Source organism: Canis aureus, chromosome 35 (assembly GCF_053574225.1).
Source record: "Canis aureus isolate CA01 chromosome 35, VMU_Caureus_v.1.0, whole genome shotgun sequence".
NCBI lineage: Eukaryota > Metazoa > Chordata > Mammalia > Carnivora > Canidae > Canis > Canis aureus.
Window position 1 is genome coordinate 3,488,442 of NC_135645.1, and position 17,653 is coordinate 3,506,094.

At 45.7% G+C, this 17,653-nt stretch overlaps 1 protein-coding gene across 1 annotated transcript in view; it reads left to right on the forward strand.

The window, feature by feature from the left end:
• The window catches only part of ITGB5 (integrin subunit beta 5), a 113,196-nt gene that overhangs the window by 12,797 nt on the left and 82,746 nt on the right, over window positions 1–17,653 (forward strand). Inside the window, exons 3-4 of the mRNA XM_077884139.1 lie at window positions 4,271–4,475; window positions 15,148–15,397. Coding sequence (XP_077740265.1) covers window positions 4,271–4,475; window positions 15,148–15,397 — 455 coding nt within the window. The remainder of the gene's footprint in view (window positions 1–4,270; window positions 4,476–15,147; window positions 15,398–17,653) is intronic.

The window sequence follows — 17,653 nt, forward strand, 5'->3', positions numbered from 1 at the left end:
ACAGATGGCAGGAAGATCTCTGCCTTGGGGGCAGCAGGGAAATACTAAATTCTAAGGGATGGAGTCTGTGGACCCAGAGTGAGTTGCCTGCTGCAGGATTTACCATTGCCTTTGTTGAGATGGCAGGGAGGTGATGCAAAGAGCGCAGGGAGGTGACACAAAGAGCTGCAGGCAGCTGAGGCCAGGTGAACTGGAGTTGCTTGGGTGAACTTAGGCATGAACTCTGGCATCTGGGCCTCTGCTTCCTCACCCACAGAGAGCACGGGACTGGCACCAGCTGATGCTTCCCCTTGGAACTTGCTGTATTCTGGGTCTAGGTGTCAGGGCTCTGGCCTCTGAAGGACAATTCAGAGAAAGGCTCAGGAGTGGAAGAGAAGCACTGGGGCTTGTGGGGTCAGCATTCCCTGTGGGGCCTGCAGTGCTCTCTGTCCTTTTCTTGGGCAGCAAGAATCTAGGGCTAGAAATTAGTCATGGCTCTTTTCAGACTCTGTGCCAGATGGACCTTCAGCTACTGTGGGAACCCCACCATGGAGGTAGCTCCCTTATTCTCAAAATGTGCTTCAGACCTGCAAAGCCCACAGGTGCCTCGGGTGGTGTCTTTGACACCTTAGAGCCCTGGGACAATGACAAGACTCAGTATCTAGGCAAAGATGTCTCAGAGGCTGTTGGACACATCAACGTCGGGCCTGTCCTAACAGAGGCCACTGAACTTTGCAAAATAGGTGAAGATTGTTGACAAACTGATGATAGAGATGGATAGCACTGAGACTAAATCTAAATTTGGTACAGGCGCCACAGTAGGGTGTCCCTTGCTGTGTGTGCAGCTGGAGCTCCTGAGAAGGGGGCTCCCTGTGTTGTCCCATTGCTGACCCGGTTGGCACTTTTGAGGTCACCTTATGAGTTGCAGTTTGTTTTATAGCAGGCTCTGTGCCCAACATGGGCCTTGAACTCACAACCCCTAGATCCAGAGTCTCATGCTCTACTGACTACTGAGCCAACCAGGTGACCCATAAGTTGCAGGTTTAATGTGGTCATTGGTAGTTCTCATATGGGCAACCAGGTGACAATAGAGAGGTTGGTGGCCCTCCCTCACCTGTGCAGGAAACTTCAGGGAAGCCGTGTGCATTGGAGTGGGGGTTTACCACAACCTCGAAGAAGAGTATTAAGGGGAAATAAGGGGAATGAAGAGTGCCTTGTTCCTCATGTCCTAGAGATTAAAGAAGCCTCAGAGCCTCTAGAGTACGTTTGGGAAAGCCAGACACAGATCAAGTTATAAGTGGTTTGGGTGTGGCTGCCTCTGAGTTCTCCAGGTCTGGGAAGGATGACCTGGACTTTAAGTCTCCTGATGATCCTAGCAGGTACATCTTCCCTGGCCAGCAGGCGGCCCAGTACAGGTTCTCCTGGTAGTGTTTGTCAAAAACCCCTTTGAGCAGGATGACTGGGAAGATTGGATGAAGTTCGCCCTAAGTGTTAGTATCCAGGCAGTAGGGTGTGATCTCAATGACCAGGCTGAAATGGATTGCCAAGGGGTGGATTAGGAATCATGCAACTACCTCTTGCTTAGAGTGCAGCAGGATGGCTCTGTGGCCTAGTCTATTCCAGAATGCAGGCTGCTCCAGATCAATCAGAAGGGTGTCCGGGGAGACCCATCACTCTGGGGAGACCAAAGAGGCTTTCGTTGCCAACTGGGTGGCAGAGGTGTGCACTGGACTGCTCAAGACAGTGTACCTTGACAGTCTGAACTGAGCCAGGCATGACCAGCTTGTCAAGTGGAGGAGCTGGCAGCCAGGCCCTGTAGGCCAGCAGGAAGTTCAGAAATTCTCGCCAGGTAGGCTCTGAGCAGGTGAGCCCCTGAGCCCTTCCAGCTCGGGACAGCCAATTAGACCACCGCTGCAGGCAGCTCAAGACAGCAGACCGCTACTGCAGGGCCTTCTGGAGGTTACCTCACCTTTCCCCCACCCCTGTGCTTTTTTACTGCTTCATCCAAATTTCTACATCAGAGCCCAGCTTGACCATTTGGAAGCCAGTTAGGAAAGCCTACCGTTGAAATCTTGTATAATTTCAAGGAAAATCATTGTAAGCTAGAATAATTATTTTTCTCACCTGTTCCACATGTGTGTGGAGCCACTTATACTTATGGCACCGTCCCTGAGGTTGACAGGTAAGATCTCCAGGGGTTCGATATACAAAATAAACATTCAGTTGTAAAACAAACAAAAATGACAAATCACAGAGGCCCAGAACAACACATCTGGTTTTACGTATGTAAAAACACTGCAAATTCTTGACTTCTTGGTTTGGAATCTTGTGAAGGCTCTAACGGGCACTGGCCAGCCCCGGGGCATCCTTGTGTCTGTGGTCCTGCCAGCAGTCTGGCTCCTAACACGACAGTGAGGACACTTGATTCATTTGAGGCTTTCTGGCAAAATGTTACAGAGGCGACAGGAAGGGATGGGCATCATAACTCGTCCAGCCATCAGGAGGATTATCCAGTCCAGCACTGGCATCCAACCAGCTGGTGGAGGTGATCTTATTTTCTACCATTCACCAGTGAAAGGGTGTTAAGAGAGAAACCCAGGTTTGCTTTGCTGCTAAAAATTCCCTTACTGGAAAGAAAAAAAATTCCCTTACTGGAAAATGATCAATACTTACCAAGTACCATATTTTATAATAGAGGATATTATTTCATTTTATTTTTTATTTTATTTTTTTTTTTTAAAGATTTTATTTATTTATTCATGACAGTCACAGAGAGAGAGAGAGGCAGAGACACAGGCAGAGGGAGAAGCAGGCTCCATGCACCGGGAGCCCGATGTGGGATTCGATCCCGGGTCTCCAGGATCGCGCCCTGGGCCAAAGGCAGGCGCTAAACCGCTGCGCCACCCAGGGATCCCATATTATTTCATTTTAAAGTGAATGGCCTATGGACATCTGGGTGGCTCAGCGGTTGAGCATCTGCCTTCAGCCCAGGGTGTGATCTTGGGACCCCGGATTGAGTCCCACATCAGGCTCCCTGCATGGAGCCTGCCTCTCCCTCTGCCTGTGTCTCTCATAAATAAATAAAATCTTAAAAAAATAAAATAAAATAAAATAATTAAGTGAATGGCCTAAACTCCTGGTGCCCCCGATAAGGCTGGGTCGTCCTGTTACCCAGCCTTCTCCTAAATCCGGCTTCAGAAAAGAAAGATATATCTTATCAGGGTGGCTTTATTGTTCAAACATGGTAAAGATAATAAGAAAGAAATGTAATTTTGGCCCATCTGCACTAATACCTCAACAATATTCAAAAAAATTTTGTTTTGAATCCTAATGCAGATATAATTTTATTTTCTGATTTTTTTCTTAGTATGTTTTGAACTTTCTTTTCACTGTTCATAATTTTGAATGACTGTCTTCTATGGAGGGCAGAGACCATGTTTTTCTTATGGTTGAAGGTTTTAGGTTTACAAGTTTATAAGATCGTGCTATTCTAAATAACATTGCAGTATATATCTTCTAATGGAGTTTCCCCTTTTTTTTTGATTGACTTCTTGGGATAAATTCCTGGGAGTGGACCACTGGATCAAAGGGCACAATGTTTATTGCCACGTTGTCTTCCAGAATGGTTGTGTAATGGGCAGTGCCTGCAGGGTGGATGAGTGGACGCCTCAGAGGTTAACTCTTGATTGCCTAAGTGAATGATAAGTACTTGTCCACTTATATGGTATCTTTAAAACATTTTTAGTTGTGCCACTGACCATTTCAGTTACTCTCTTCCAGCTAATCGTGCAGAGACAGGCCCATTTTCCTTTAGGAGAATTTTGATCGTTGGAGTAACAGCTGAAACCAAACTTTTTTTTTTTTTTTTTTTAAGATTTTATTTATTTTTTCATGAGAGAGACAGAGAGAGAGGCAGAGACACAGGCAGAGGAAGAAGCAGGCTCCATGCAGGGAGCCCAACGTGGGACTCAATCCGGGGACTCCAGGATCAGGCCCTGGGCCAAAGGCGGATGCCTAACCACTGAGCCACCCGGGCATCCCAAAACCAAACATTTTTATTCTGCATTTACAGTTTACAAAGTACTTTCAGGCCCAACACCTTAATTAACCCTTGTAATCCTTGGTGAGGCATTTGGGGTCAGTGTTAGTCACTCCCCACATTTGGATGATGAAAATGGAGTGCGGAATGTGGCAGGTGCACCAGATGCTGATGCGCCTACAACGTGACACCTCACATCTGGGAAGACACCCTGAGCACTTTTCTGCTCTCTGCCTGTGTTTCTGCACCTAGGACTTTGGCAGCCTGCGCTCCGTCACCTCTCGGTGTGACTTGAAGGCAAACCTGGTCAAAAACGGCTGCGGAGACGAGTTTGAGAGCCCGGCCAGCAGCACCCAGGTCCTGCGGAGCCTGCCTCTCAGCAGCAAGGGCTCCAGTCCCGCCAGCTCAGACGTCATTCAGATGACACCACAGAAGATCGCCCTGAACCTGCGGCCGGGTAAGTGCCCTGGGGATGGGACGCGTTGGTCATGCCAAGGTGAGCCAGTGCAGGGAAATGGCAGAGCTTGGCCCAGGCCCCAGGAGGCAGAGTACAAGGCTCCCGTGGACAGATAGGTATCTTTGCTATTTGTTTAATCAAGGTAAAATATATGTAACATAAAATTTAGCATTTTAATCATTTTATTTTATTTTATTTTTTAATTTTTTTTTAAGATTTTATTTATTTATTCATAAGATACAGAGAGAGGCAGAGACATAGTTAGAGGGAGGAGAAGCAGGATCCATGCAGGAAGCCTGATGTGGGACTCGATCCTGGGACTCTGGGATCATGCCCTTAGCCGAAGGCAGACGCTCAACCACTGAGCCACGCAGGCGTCCCAGTTTTAACCATTTTAAAGTATGTAGTTCAGCAGCATGAGATACATTCACCATGTCTATCACCACCATCCCTCTCCAAAACTTTTTCATTATCTCAGCCCGAAACTCTGTGCCTATTAAACACACATTCTTTTATTTTTTTTCTTTAAAGATTTATTTATTTACTTGAGAGAGTGTGTGTGCACATGTGCTCTCCAGAGCAGAGAGGAGGGGCAGAGGGAAAGAGAGGGAGAGAAGCAGACTCCCTGCTGAATAGGAACCCCATGACCCTGAGATCAGGACCTGGGCTGAAGTCAAGAGTCCTAGGCTTAACCAACTGAACCATCCGGGTGTTCCTAGACGCTAGTTCTTGATTCCACTCCCACCTTCACTCTGGCAGCCACTATTCTTTCTGGCTTGAGGAGTTCGACTACTCTCCATGCCCCATATACGTGAACCCATACAGTACTTTTACTTTTGTGTCAGGCTTATTTTACTCAGAGCATGTCTTCAGGGTTCATTCACGTTGTAGCATATGTCAGAATTTGCTTCCTTTTTAAGGCTGGATTAAACTTCATTGTTTAATCCAGCCTTATACTGGATATTATACTGCATTTTGAATGTCCATTCATCCATCGGTGTTTCCACTTTATGGCTATTATAAATAATGTGATTGCAGTTTATGGGAGGATACTGGTAGGTTTACTCCCTAGTTAATACAAGTTTCTCAGGAAAGTGCTGCTTTCAGGAAAATGTAGTTTTTCGTGTCAGCAAATTCCATTTGAGTCCATGGCATGCTGAAGGGACAAACTTTTAGAGTAGAGGTATTTTGTTCTATGACCCTAGGACCTCTGCAAGCCCTAGGATGGATTGTGATATGAGGAAACAGATTTTGTGTACCTACTGTGTCCTAAATACCTAGCCTACTCTAAGGTAGCTAATACGATCGTCCACATGAGGAGCGACCGGCTCAAGGTCTACCAGTTAGAAATGGTTACTCCGATTCAGTCCCAGGTCTTTGTGTCTAGAAAACTCATGTTTTTTTCTAGTTCATCCCTTTTTTAAATATAATATTCTACATTTACATTTAGATTTAGAATTCTACATTTAGATTCTACATTTGTTGTGTTGTCAAAAAGTGGATATGCATAGGTTCAAATTAGAAAATATCACATTTTGAGAGAAGGTAGCTTATTTTCAAATTCCTTTGATTTTTTTAGCCTTTTATTCTATCTCATTGCCTAAGAAACCATTGGCAATCACTGCTTCCAGATGGTTTGCTTTAGACTTCAGGGCCACTTGGAGCCGGTGGCAGGATCATGGATGTGGCTAGCCATCCTGGGTTCCAGCTCTAACTCCGGGCTGAGCTTGCAGGACCCAAGCAGGCTACCCCACTCTTTAGCTCTCCAGGTCTTTGTCACCTTCATTCCTCACAGCCATGTTCAGAGGCTTAAATGAGCCTTTTTGTATAAATAACACTTTAAAAAGTCAAAATTTCCGTTCTTTACAAAGAGTAGCAGCCAAAGATGCAGATTCTGGAGTCAGCTAGGTCTAGGTTTGAATAGCGATTCTCCGTGTCTCAGAGATGGATTTAGCTCCGTGCCACCATCACAAGCACTTAGTGATGCTGGTTGTTGGTGTCATCGTATATTTAAAAATGTTTAATCTGCCTATTGAGTTGTTTTGGGAATAAGAAATGAAAGGAGGATGTACGCAGCTCTGCTAGAGAGAGAGGCACAAGCTACTAGGTTGCTGGGGATTAATGTGGGGATTAAGGGACACTTAGCCTTTTTGTTTGGTGAGATACCACGCTGAGAGAGAGAAGGAAGGAAGGGAGCCCTTGCAAAGGCCTGTGCCTGAGTAGGGAAGAGTCAGCTGAGCCTCTGTGTGGGCAGCTAGGTGGTGGTGTCCTCTGGGTCGAGGTAACTCCTCTCCATACGTGAAGACAGGCTCAGGGTCAGGGCTGTGACGGAGAAGGGGATGTAGGAGTTGTGCAGAATGTTAAGATTATTTGAACATTGTGTGGGATAAGAGTAGCTATCAATTAATGTGAATGATGTATCTTCTGTCTTAGTTAATCACAGTAAAACAGTAACTTAAAGGAAATTCTTCAGAAATCATCCACTTTTTAAAAAAAGATTTTATTTATTTATTTGACAGAGAGAGAGGCCACAAGCAAGAGATTTTTATTTATTTATTTGACAGAGAGAGAGGGTACAAGCAGGGGAGTAACAGGCAGAGGGAGAGGGAGAAGCTCCCCACCCACCTCCAGGAAGCCTGATGCGGGACTTGATCCCGGGACCCTGGGGTCATGACCCCAGTTGAAGGGGTCACCTGAGCTACCCCGGCGCCTTTCATCCACTTTAATGCAATATTATTTTTCATTTCTACTAGACTCTGTCTCTATTCTCATATTCATAATTTTCACATACTTAAGATGTATTTATAATCATGCGCTGATGTCACTTAATAATTAACAAAGACCAAAATCCTTGTCCATCTTCATCAGAAAAGCAAGTTTGTCAATCAAGTTTATAGTTTCAGGTCATCATCAGAGGAGGTTTTTAACTAATACTTTTGGAACTCCTCATTTAGAATTGTTCTCAGAGCCTCTGGTTTTCTCTCTAAGAAATATATACCTTCATGGTGGCAAATCCTTATTCTTTAGGGTAGAGTTAGTTTAGGAAAGAGTTGAAGGTCACACAAAGCCAGAGATGCCACAGTTTTGTTTTTTTTTTAAACAATTTTAATTCTACCTAAAATCACAATGAAGGTATGACTCTGAGGCCGTTCTTTGATTTGATTTGCCACCTGGCTTTTTAAATAGCCCCCAGCGAGGAGTTAAAGAAGTGATTCAAGTGAAGGTAGCCTCCTTGGGCAAAGTTTTCTTGGCATTGCATTTATGCACAATACTGATTTATGCATAAAGCTCAATATAAGCTCAATTAAGGAAGAAAGAAATCAGTCTTTTTTTTTTTTTTTTTAAAGAAATCAGTCTTATTTTGATATGCTTGTGGTTGTGCTCTGAGTCATCACATATATAAGCCATGTTTTAGGGATCCCTGGGTGGCTCAGCGGTTTAGCGCCTGCCTTTGGCCTGGGGCGTGATCCTGGAGTCCCGGGATCGAGTCCCACGTCGGGCTCCTGGCATGGAGCCTGCTTCTCCCTCCTCCTGTGTCTCTGCCTCTCTCTCTCTCTAGGTCTATCATAAATAAATAAATAAATCTTAAAAAAAAAGAAAAAAGCAATGTTTTATTTTGCTTATTGAATTGTCTTGGAAATAAGAAACTAAAAAAGGGTGTTAGTGGCTCTGCTGGACAGAGAGGCACAGACACTGGATTGCCAGAGATTAGTGCTGGAATTAGTTGAGGTTGCTAATTTTATAAGTCAGGGCATAGTCACATGTCCTGGTAAGCATTATGACACAGTTTCTGATATTGGAAATAAAATGGAAAGCATGATCCTATTTTTATACAAAATCATGACATGGGTGGTGTGTGTGAGCTCTCTGGTTGTGTGGAAGGCGTGCTGATGGAGAGCCCATTTCTGGGAGGTCAAGGTGATGGAGGGGTTGGCTGCCCAGTTCAAATACACCTAAGCTGTGAGTATGTTTGTCTGTAGATATGAGCACTTGGAGGAGATCTGATGAAAATATGAATTCCGAAAGGTCTAGAACCTTGCAAATATGTTTCTCAAATATAGAAACGCCTGAAGCCAATGAAGCCTCTTAAAACCTTAAGAATTTTAATTGTTTTTAAAGAGGCAAACCCCAGCTATTTATTTATTTGGGGGAAGAAGAGGATTTTATGTTGCAGTTAGCAACATTCAATTTACCAAGTGCGTAGTTAACCTCAAGGTAATCACCCCCCTGACTCTGCAGAAGGCTTTCAGGTCTAGTGGTGGGTTTTTCCATTTTTTATTTTTAGAAATGCTTTTTTTTTTTGGTCTCCTCCCTTGCCCTGCTCCCCTATACCTCATAATACATTCATAATACATATTTGTTGAGTGAAATGTAACACTTCGCCAGCCTTAGACTAGACTAATCAAAGACAAGCCTTAGCGTACTATGAGTGATACTTCAGGAAAGCAAAGTTACTGTTCCAGGTAAGCCTAGGGGAAAAAAGAAAAAAGAAAACTTTTCCTCTCTGTGGATCTTTTTATTTTTGCTTTCTTTCTTTTTTTTAAATTTAATTAAGATGTGATTCACATGCCATAGAAATCAACCATTTTATGTTTATTTTATTTATTTATTTATTTATTTATTTATTTATTTATTTATTTATTTTATTTTTTAAGATCTTATTTTTAAATTAAAAAAAATTTTTTTTTTATTTTTAAATTTTTTAAAGTTATTTTTTTTTAGTGATCTCTACACCCAATGTAGGGCTCAAACTCATTACCCTGAAATCGAGTTACATGCTCTTCTGACTGAGCCAGCCAGGCGCCCCAAGTCATCATTTTAAAGTACATAATTCAGTGGTTTGTAGTATATTTGCAGCATTGTGCAACCATCACCATTGTCTCATTCCAGAACCTTTTCCTCACCTCAAAAAGAAACCTGGTATGCATTAACAGTCACTCCTTATCTTTTCCCTCCTGGCCACATTCCACCTTAGGCAACCACTAATCTACTTTCTATTTGTGTGGTTGTGCTTATTCTCGACATTTTATATAAATCAAAGGTATGTGGCTTTTTATGTCTGGCTTCTTTTACTTTGCAAAATATCTTCAGGATTCATTGATGTTGTAGCATTTATCAAGACTTCCTTCCTTTTTATGACCAAATAATATTCCTTTGTATATGTACAGACATGCCACATTTTTGCTGATGAGTATTGGGGCTGTTTTCACTTTGGGGCAATCATGACTAATGCTACTGGGAACATTCATGCACAAGTTTTTGTGTGGACATGTGTTTTCAATAATCTTGAGTATATAACTAGTAGGAGTAGAATTGCTGGGTCATATGGTAATTCTATGTTTAACTTTTTGAGGAACTGCCAAACTCTAAGTAGGATTTTGTGTAAACACAGGATCATGTTTTCCATTTTGTTTCCAATCCTGGAAACTGTATGTCAGGAAAACAATCTAAAAAAATTCTCAACAAAAGATATAAACTTTAGAATAAAGCTTATTGAAACGGTAAATAAAAGGCTAGTGGTGGTTCTGAAACACTGGGGGCAGTTAAAAGGTTTACTTGTCATTAATTTTCCTTGAGCCCATTGGGTAGTTGTTTTTTTTTTTTTTTTTCATATTAAAGCGTTTTATTTTGAAATAATTGTAGGCTCACAAGAAGTTGCAAAGGTAATAGTGTTCTGTTTTTGTTTTTGTTTTTAAAGATTTATTTATTTATTCATGAGAGACACAGAGGGAGAGACAGAGACACAGGCAGAGGGAGAGAAGCAGGCTCCCCCAGGGGAGCCTGATGCGGGACTCGATCCCAGGACCCTGGCATCATGCCCTGAGCCAAAGGCAGATGCTCAACTGCTGAGCCACCCAGGCGTCCTCATAGTGTTCTTATATACCCTTCCCAGCTTTCGCTGATAATGTCATATAACCAAAGTACATTATTGAAACCAGGCAGTTGACATTGGTACAGCGCTATTAACTAACCTAGGTGATTGGTTACTTTTGAGATGGGTTTCCTGCCAGCCTTTGCCTGTGCTGCTTTTTTCCCCCTTCTCCTCCAAGCTTCTACTTTGGAGAAAGCCAGTTACCTGACTTAGGTATTGCGTCTGCCACCCAGACTGATAAGAAGCACATACCTTATTAAGAAGTCTAAGAAAGACTTGATGGTGGATGGAGAAGAGGTTGGCTATGCATAGGATGCTTGTGCCTTCCCCCCAACATGTGTAAAGTGAAATCCTAACCTCCAGTGTGATGGTATCAGGTGGTGTGGGGTCTTTGGGAGGTGATGAGGTCATGAGGGTAGAGCCCTCATGAATGGATTAGTGCTATGAATTAAAAAAAAAAACCCCAGAGGGCTCCCTTGTCCCTCCTGCTGTGTGAGGACACAGCAAGAAGCTGGCAGTCTACAACCCAGAAGAGGGTTCTTACCAGAAATCAACCATGGATCTTGATCTTTTTTTTTTTTTAATAAATTAATCTTTTATTGGTGTTCAATTTACCAACATACAGAATAACACCCGGATCTTGATCTTAGACTTACTTGGAGCCTTCAGGACTGTGCGAGAGGCATTTCTATTGCTTAAAAGTCCCACGCAGTCTGTGGTACTCGTTAGAATAGCCCAAATGGAGTAAGACAGGGTTCTTTTCTTTTTTCTTAAAGATTTTATTTATTTATTCATGAGAGATAGAGAGAGAGAGAGAGAGAGGCAGAGACACAGGCAGAGGGAGAAGCAGGCTCCATGCTAGGAGTCTGATGTGGGACTCGATCCCGGGTCTCCAGGATCACACCCTGGGCTGAAGGCGACCCTAAACTGCTGGGCCACTGGGGCTGCCCCAAGACAGGGTTATTTTCAAGGAAACTAGGAATGCCAAGGCCTAATGCTTGGGGGCAGACACTGGTGGAGGTCAACCATGTCTTCCCACGGTTCCTTCCTTGGTTCCATCTGTCAAGAGTCTGAATTCTGGAGTAAGGAGTAGGGTGCGTTATGGCACACCAGCCTTGTCCTAGGCCAGGGAGCCAATTCTTTGGTTCTAGGTCTGGATTTAATTCTGGGATACTGATTTACCTTCTGCTACAGTAAACAGAAGAGCTAGATGACAGTCAGAAGGTGTGCACCTGGACCCTAATTCCTCGCTCAGCGGAGGTCCTGTTTGTAATGTAGCTGATTTTAACATGTCCCTTCTTTCTGTTAATTTTCGGCACAGAAGGGTAATTCTGAGGAATCAGAAACTACTTCTATTTATTGAAGGGTGGCAAGAGTCTTTAGTGGATGGAATACTGCTGTGTCTGAACACTTGAACAAAAATCAGTCTTAAAAACACAAGAAGTTGGGACGCTTGGGTGACTGGGTGGCGCAGTGGTTGAGCATCTGCCTTTGGCTCAGGGCATGATCCCAGGGTCCCAGTATCGAGTCCCGCATTGGGCTCCCTGCATGGAGCCTGCTTCTCCCTCTGCCTGTGTCTCTGCCTCTCTCTCTGTGTCTCTCATGGATAAATAAATACAATCTTTTTTAAATTTGTGTTAATAAGATATTTTAAAAAATAAAATCAGATATAATTGAGGTCACGGTGAACTGACCCCTCATTCTGAATGCAAATGATATTACCCTCTTTCTTACACCCTTCCCTTTTTGGAAAACTGGGAGAAATACTTCTTTTTTTGGGAATCCCTGGGTGGCTCAGCGGGTGAGCACCTGCCTTTGGCCTAGGGCGTGGTCCTGGAGACCCAGGATCGAGTCCTGCATTGGGCTCCCTGCGTGGAGCCTGCTTCTCCCTCTGCCTGTGTCTCTCTCTGTCTCTCATGAATGAATAAAATCTTAAAAAAAAAAAAAAAACCCAAAATACTTCTTTTTTTGCGTTTGCAGCCCCCAAACGGGGAGGGGTATGTGTGCTTTTTCAGTAACCAATTTCTCTTAGAATTTGATGCCAGGACCTTTCTCACTTGAGAGTAGAAGCCTGCTGAGCACATACAAACTTGTGTGTCACACCTTGTTTCCCTTTTTGCCCTCACGTCTGGAAAATGTGGAGTTACATTTAATGCCCAAGGCTGTAGCCATTCACACACAAGTTTCCGGCAGAATTTTCTGTCTCCCTTTTTATCCCTACAGGAAATTGCTCTAATAACTGACTTTTGGGGGCAGCCCGGGTGGCTCAGTGGTTTAACGCCGCCTTCAGCCCAGGGCGTGATCCTGGAGACCTGGGATCGAGTCCAGCGTTGGGCTCCCTGCGTGGAGCCTGCTTCTCCGTCTGCCTGTGTCGTTGCCTCTTTCTCTCTGTCTCTGTGTGTGTGTGTGTGTCTCATGAATAAATAAAAAAATCTTTAAATAAAACAACAACAGACTTTTGGAGGCACTCAGGTGGAAGCTTTTCTCCTCCTGTAAAGGTGTTAGCAGACATTGTCTCCTTTGATCCCCGTAGTAGTGAACATCCTCCCATTTCCCGGATCCGGAGCGTGAATAGCAAGTTTAGAGGAGCCCGAGGTCTCCCCAGTTCTTGGTGACCAGAGTTCCAGCCCAGCTGTCCTTCTCCAAGCCTCGCAGCCTCTTCCCTCCCTCAGATCCCTCTCCAGATGCAAGCCCTGGCCTGGTCCTGAAGCGCCCAGATGCTTCTACCACAAAAAGGCAGAAGTGGGTCTGCATTAAAGAAGATGTAGTCGGGAACTTGGGGGGAAGGGCACAGGCGACCCCGCGAAGAGGTCAGAGGTTGGACAGGGGGGGGGGGATTGCAGGCTGCACCCCCTGGGGCCTGGGCCCGCCTCTCCTCCCTCCTGCCCTTCCCCCGCCCGCCCGATGTGTCATCCAGGCCTGGGAGGGGCGCAGCGCCCGACCGCTCCGTCCGCCTGATGGGAGCCAGAGGCCGACCTCGCGGCAGTCCAGAATTCCTTCTGGAAGAAAGCTCCAACATTCCTGTGCTTGAGTCAGGTTCTGATGGTTTTTAAAAGCCGGCTCCTATGCGCAGGGGCCGCAGGGACCGCCCCGCGGCGGTGTCCGGGAGGGAGGGAGCAGCCGAGACAAGTCTGGGGAAGCGGCTCGGGCTGTCACTCAGGCAGCAAATAATCATAATAATTTGCCTTGGTTGGGGCAGCCGGGAGCGCCTGTGGCCTTCATCAGCTGCGGGGTACCCGGGCTCAGGATGCTCCCGGGGTCACCTCCAGAGGTGGAACCTGAACTGAGGCCCTTTGATCATTGGGGTCTCCGTGGTCCCGTCAATGCAACAGGCCTCTGTGGGGTGGGAGGAGGGCAGGGGGCCCCTGTGGTTGGGCTCCCTCCCCCGCAGGTTCAGGAAGGCTTCAGCCCGCCGGCTGTCCGGCTGTCCACTGGAGGACAGGTTCGCTTCCCTGGGGGGTGGCCGCCAGCAGACCCCGTGAGGACCCAGCTAGGGGAGCCAGCTTCACCGTGGCACCTCTGAACACCCAACGCGTGTGTCCGGATTTCAAATGTGGGTGCAGCTTCTCGGCAGAGAGAGTTTAAGGGCGTGTTGGTGCCTCTGAAAAATGAACAAGCCCAACGGCAGATAAAATTGCCTGGTATGATTGCTTCTTGAAGTTGGTTCCAAATGATGTGTTTTTAGAGCTTATGAAATAATTTAGGATCATCATCCTGGCATGAGTCCTCTGGTTGTTGTGCTGACTTGGGCCTTTCTGTAAACCCTGGGAGGTGACCCTGCAAGGCCACGCCTCCCAGGCACCGACTTTTCATTTATTTCCCTCTGAATTCATTCCTCCTTCTCCTCTGCCCTGTTCCTGTGGAACCAAAAGTTATTTTCTCTCTCTCTTTTTTTTTTTTTTATTTTCTCTTCTTGTAGCTGGTAGACAAACCCCGTAGCGTTTCTTTTTTTCTTTCTTTCTTTTTTCCCCCTTCATGTTGATGGTGCTAACATTTGGAATCTGTCTTCCTGTATTTATACATATACCTTCTGATGATAATGATTCATATCTCTGCTATCCCAAAATGTCACGGATGCCCAAGAACTAAGTACTATTGTCCATAAGTGGCTAGGGAAATAGAAAAGGGTGAAATAGAATAGAAAATGTGAAAAAAGAAAAAAAAATGTGGCAGAAGCATACATTTTTTTTTTTTTAAGATTTTATTTATTTGTGAGAGACACACAGAGAGAGGCAGAGACACAGGCAGAGGGAGAAGCAGGCTTTGCACAGGGAGCCTGACGCAGGACTTGATCCCGGGACCCCAGGGTCACACCCTGAGCCAAAGGCAGACGCTCAACCGCTGAGTCACCCAGGTGTCCAGAAGCATAAATATTTTTGCCCTTTTAAGGGGTATTTTAAGTAACTGTGTGTCTCACCGCCTTGGTCCTCTTTCTTCCCACCTCAGTTCTTACTCATGCACATATCTCCTTTTGTTTATTCCCTCTTTTCTATTTCATTCCCCCCCCCCCTCCAGTCTCCTCCTGGTCACACTCCCATCAGAATACTACTGGGGAGACGAGTTGTTAAAGAGTCCCCTTAAAAACCTGAGCTAAGTATTTGGAAGGAGAACCTATAACGTCCCCCTCAGCACCATGTTCCCTTCCATTACTGTACTTCCCAGAAAAAATACCTCTGCCAAAAGGCACTAAAAAAAAAAAAAAAAAGGCAAGAGGGGCCTAGCTTTGAAAGTGAAATCCATCCCTTCAGCCCCCAGCAAGTTGGATGACCTCTCCTGTATACGGCCTCTCTGTTGGCACAGGTGACAAGACTACTTTCCAGCTGCAGGTTCGACAGGTGGAGGATTATCCTGTGGACTTGTACTACCTGATGGACCTCTCCCTGTCCATGAAGGACGACTTGGACAGCATCCGGAACCTGGGTACCAAACTCGCTGAGGAGATGGGGAAACTCACCAGCAACTTTCGGTTGGGGTTTGGGTCTTTTGTAGACAAGAACATCTCCCCTTTCTCCTACACAGCGCCAAGGTACCAGACCAATCCGTGCATCGGGTGAGTGACCAGGAATCCTTCTGTTGGGTATTTAAGGGCGGGAGAATGGAGTAGCAAGAAAACGTCGCCCACAGAAAGGGGAAGGCGTATTTGGGGGCAGGGCGGGAGCAGACTTCGTGTGTAGTGTGATCGGTGATGACCCAGTTCTGTCCCCCTACCGCTACGTGTGAGGGCATGAGCCGTTGCAAGGCTGTAGGGAGCTATGATGATCGGAGCTCATTTGTTTTCCTGCCTGTCTGACACTCAGCACTGTTTTCTACATTAAGACTATGTTGTCAGGAAGTGAACGCCCAGACGTTCCGGGAGGGAGCGGGCGGCGGGACAATGTAGACTTTGCCCTTGTGTAGGGTGACCCGAGGTCCTTGGGGACAAGCGTATTATTGGTTGTTTTTGTATTTACATAAACTTACCTTGACAAAATGAAATGGAAATCCTGTGTTTTCAAGGTACGACTTTTTCCCCCCACTGTAAGTCAGGTACTTGAATCAGAAAATATTTGACATAAAAAAAAAAAAAAATTTGACAGATTATCAGAGAGCAGGAATATCTAACTGCCACAGCACACAAATCCAAAAGTATGTCATGATGGAAGTTTAGTTCCTGTTCCTCTAAATCTAGATGAAGCTCCTGGTCAGTGGCCACCTGTCTTCCAAGCAGGGGCTCAAGGACCCAGGCTCTGTCCACCCTCTACTTCTTCATCTTCCACATGTGGTTTTTATGGTCATTGCGTCCAGATGATGGCTCATAGGAGGAGCTGAGGGGCCAGGACTTAGTGGCCTTTGCCTCTTCGGCTTCTGCGTTTTATCAACCAACAGAGTCCTCACAAGGAGGCTGGAAACGAGGTTAGCTGTGCCCAGGAAGAAGAGGAAGCAGGGTTGGTGAACAGGACTCTACCATTGTGTACTTGTTGGGGGGTGTGGGGGGGTCATAGCCTCCAGCTTCCCTAAGGCAACCTCTATAGGGCTGGTTTCTTTCCAGTCTTGCAAATGTTCCCATAAATGTTTGTGACAATGAGTGGTAACTTCCAACTCTTTCTTCCTCATCGCTACATTCAATGTTAGTCAGGCTTTGGAATATCAGGCCCCAGGAGAGTTACTAGGTAAGAAACAGCTAAGACTTAGGTTCTTTTTTTTAAAGATTTTATTTATTTATTCATGAGAAACAAAGGCAGAGACACAGGCAGAGGGAGAAGCAGGCTCCCTGCAGGGAGCCCGACGTGGGACTTGACCCCGGGTCTCCAGAAACACGCCCTGAGCCAAAGGCAGATACTCAACTGCCGAGCCACCCAGGTGTTCCCAAGACTTAGGTTCTTACCAAGTGTCAGGCACTGTATGAAATGCCTTGCACCATATGGATTATCTCATTGGAATCCCATGACAGTCTTTTGAGGTCTCTATGGTAGCCGTGAGCTTTGCCAGATGAGGAAACCGACACTTTACACAGCTTATCCGAGATGACACAACTAGTAAGGGGCAGCCTTGGGGCAAGAATCCAGACAAACTGCTTTAGAGTTTGCATTCCCAGTGACACGGTGCTTGCTTTTCCCCATCCAAAATCACACAACAGCACAGATGCTTTCCCAGAGTCCAGTTAGAAGGTAAGACCCGTCCTCAAACCAAGCCCATTCTCAAGGTGCTTTGCCTAAGGACGATGTTAGGCCCATGCTACTGTCACAGTCCTCCAATCTCGGTGGCTCAGCACCATCAGAGCTTATATCTTGCTTGTATAAAATCTGTTGAGGGTTGAGCTGCTTCCCTTGGCAGGGGACTCAGATCCCGGCCCTTTCACTTTATGGTGGCATTTTTGATTCCTGGGTCACTTGGCTGCCTCCAGGGAGGAAGAGCACTGTTTCTAAGCCCATAAACCTGTCCAGCTCCTCAGCTCATCTTCAGCAGCCTCAACAGCATCCAGCCCTGGGTTGGGCTGGGTGGTTGGGACGCGGTGGTGTTTTTATGGTGGTCATGTATGTCCTCCTTAATCTTCCCAGATCCTCTGGATATTCTCCTTGAAGCTCCTCTAGATCTTCCCTTACCGTTTGGGAACTGACCCAATGGTAAGAAAATAAAAAAACAAGAAAGAGGCTTAAGGACAAAAGTGATTCTAAGTTATTTAACTGTGAAAAGGCCTGGCGTCACCATTTGCTGGGTTTCGCTTTCTCCTGGCCACAGGTGGCTACTGGTCCTGCTGGTGCCACTATCACTCTGGTCCTGTCTCCAAGGCCCCTTCAGCTGAGTCTCGGTGCCAAGTGTCCTATGA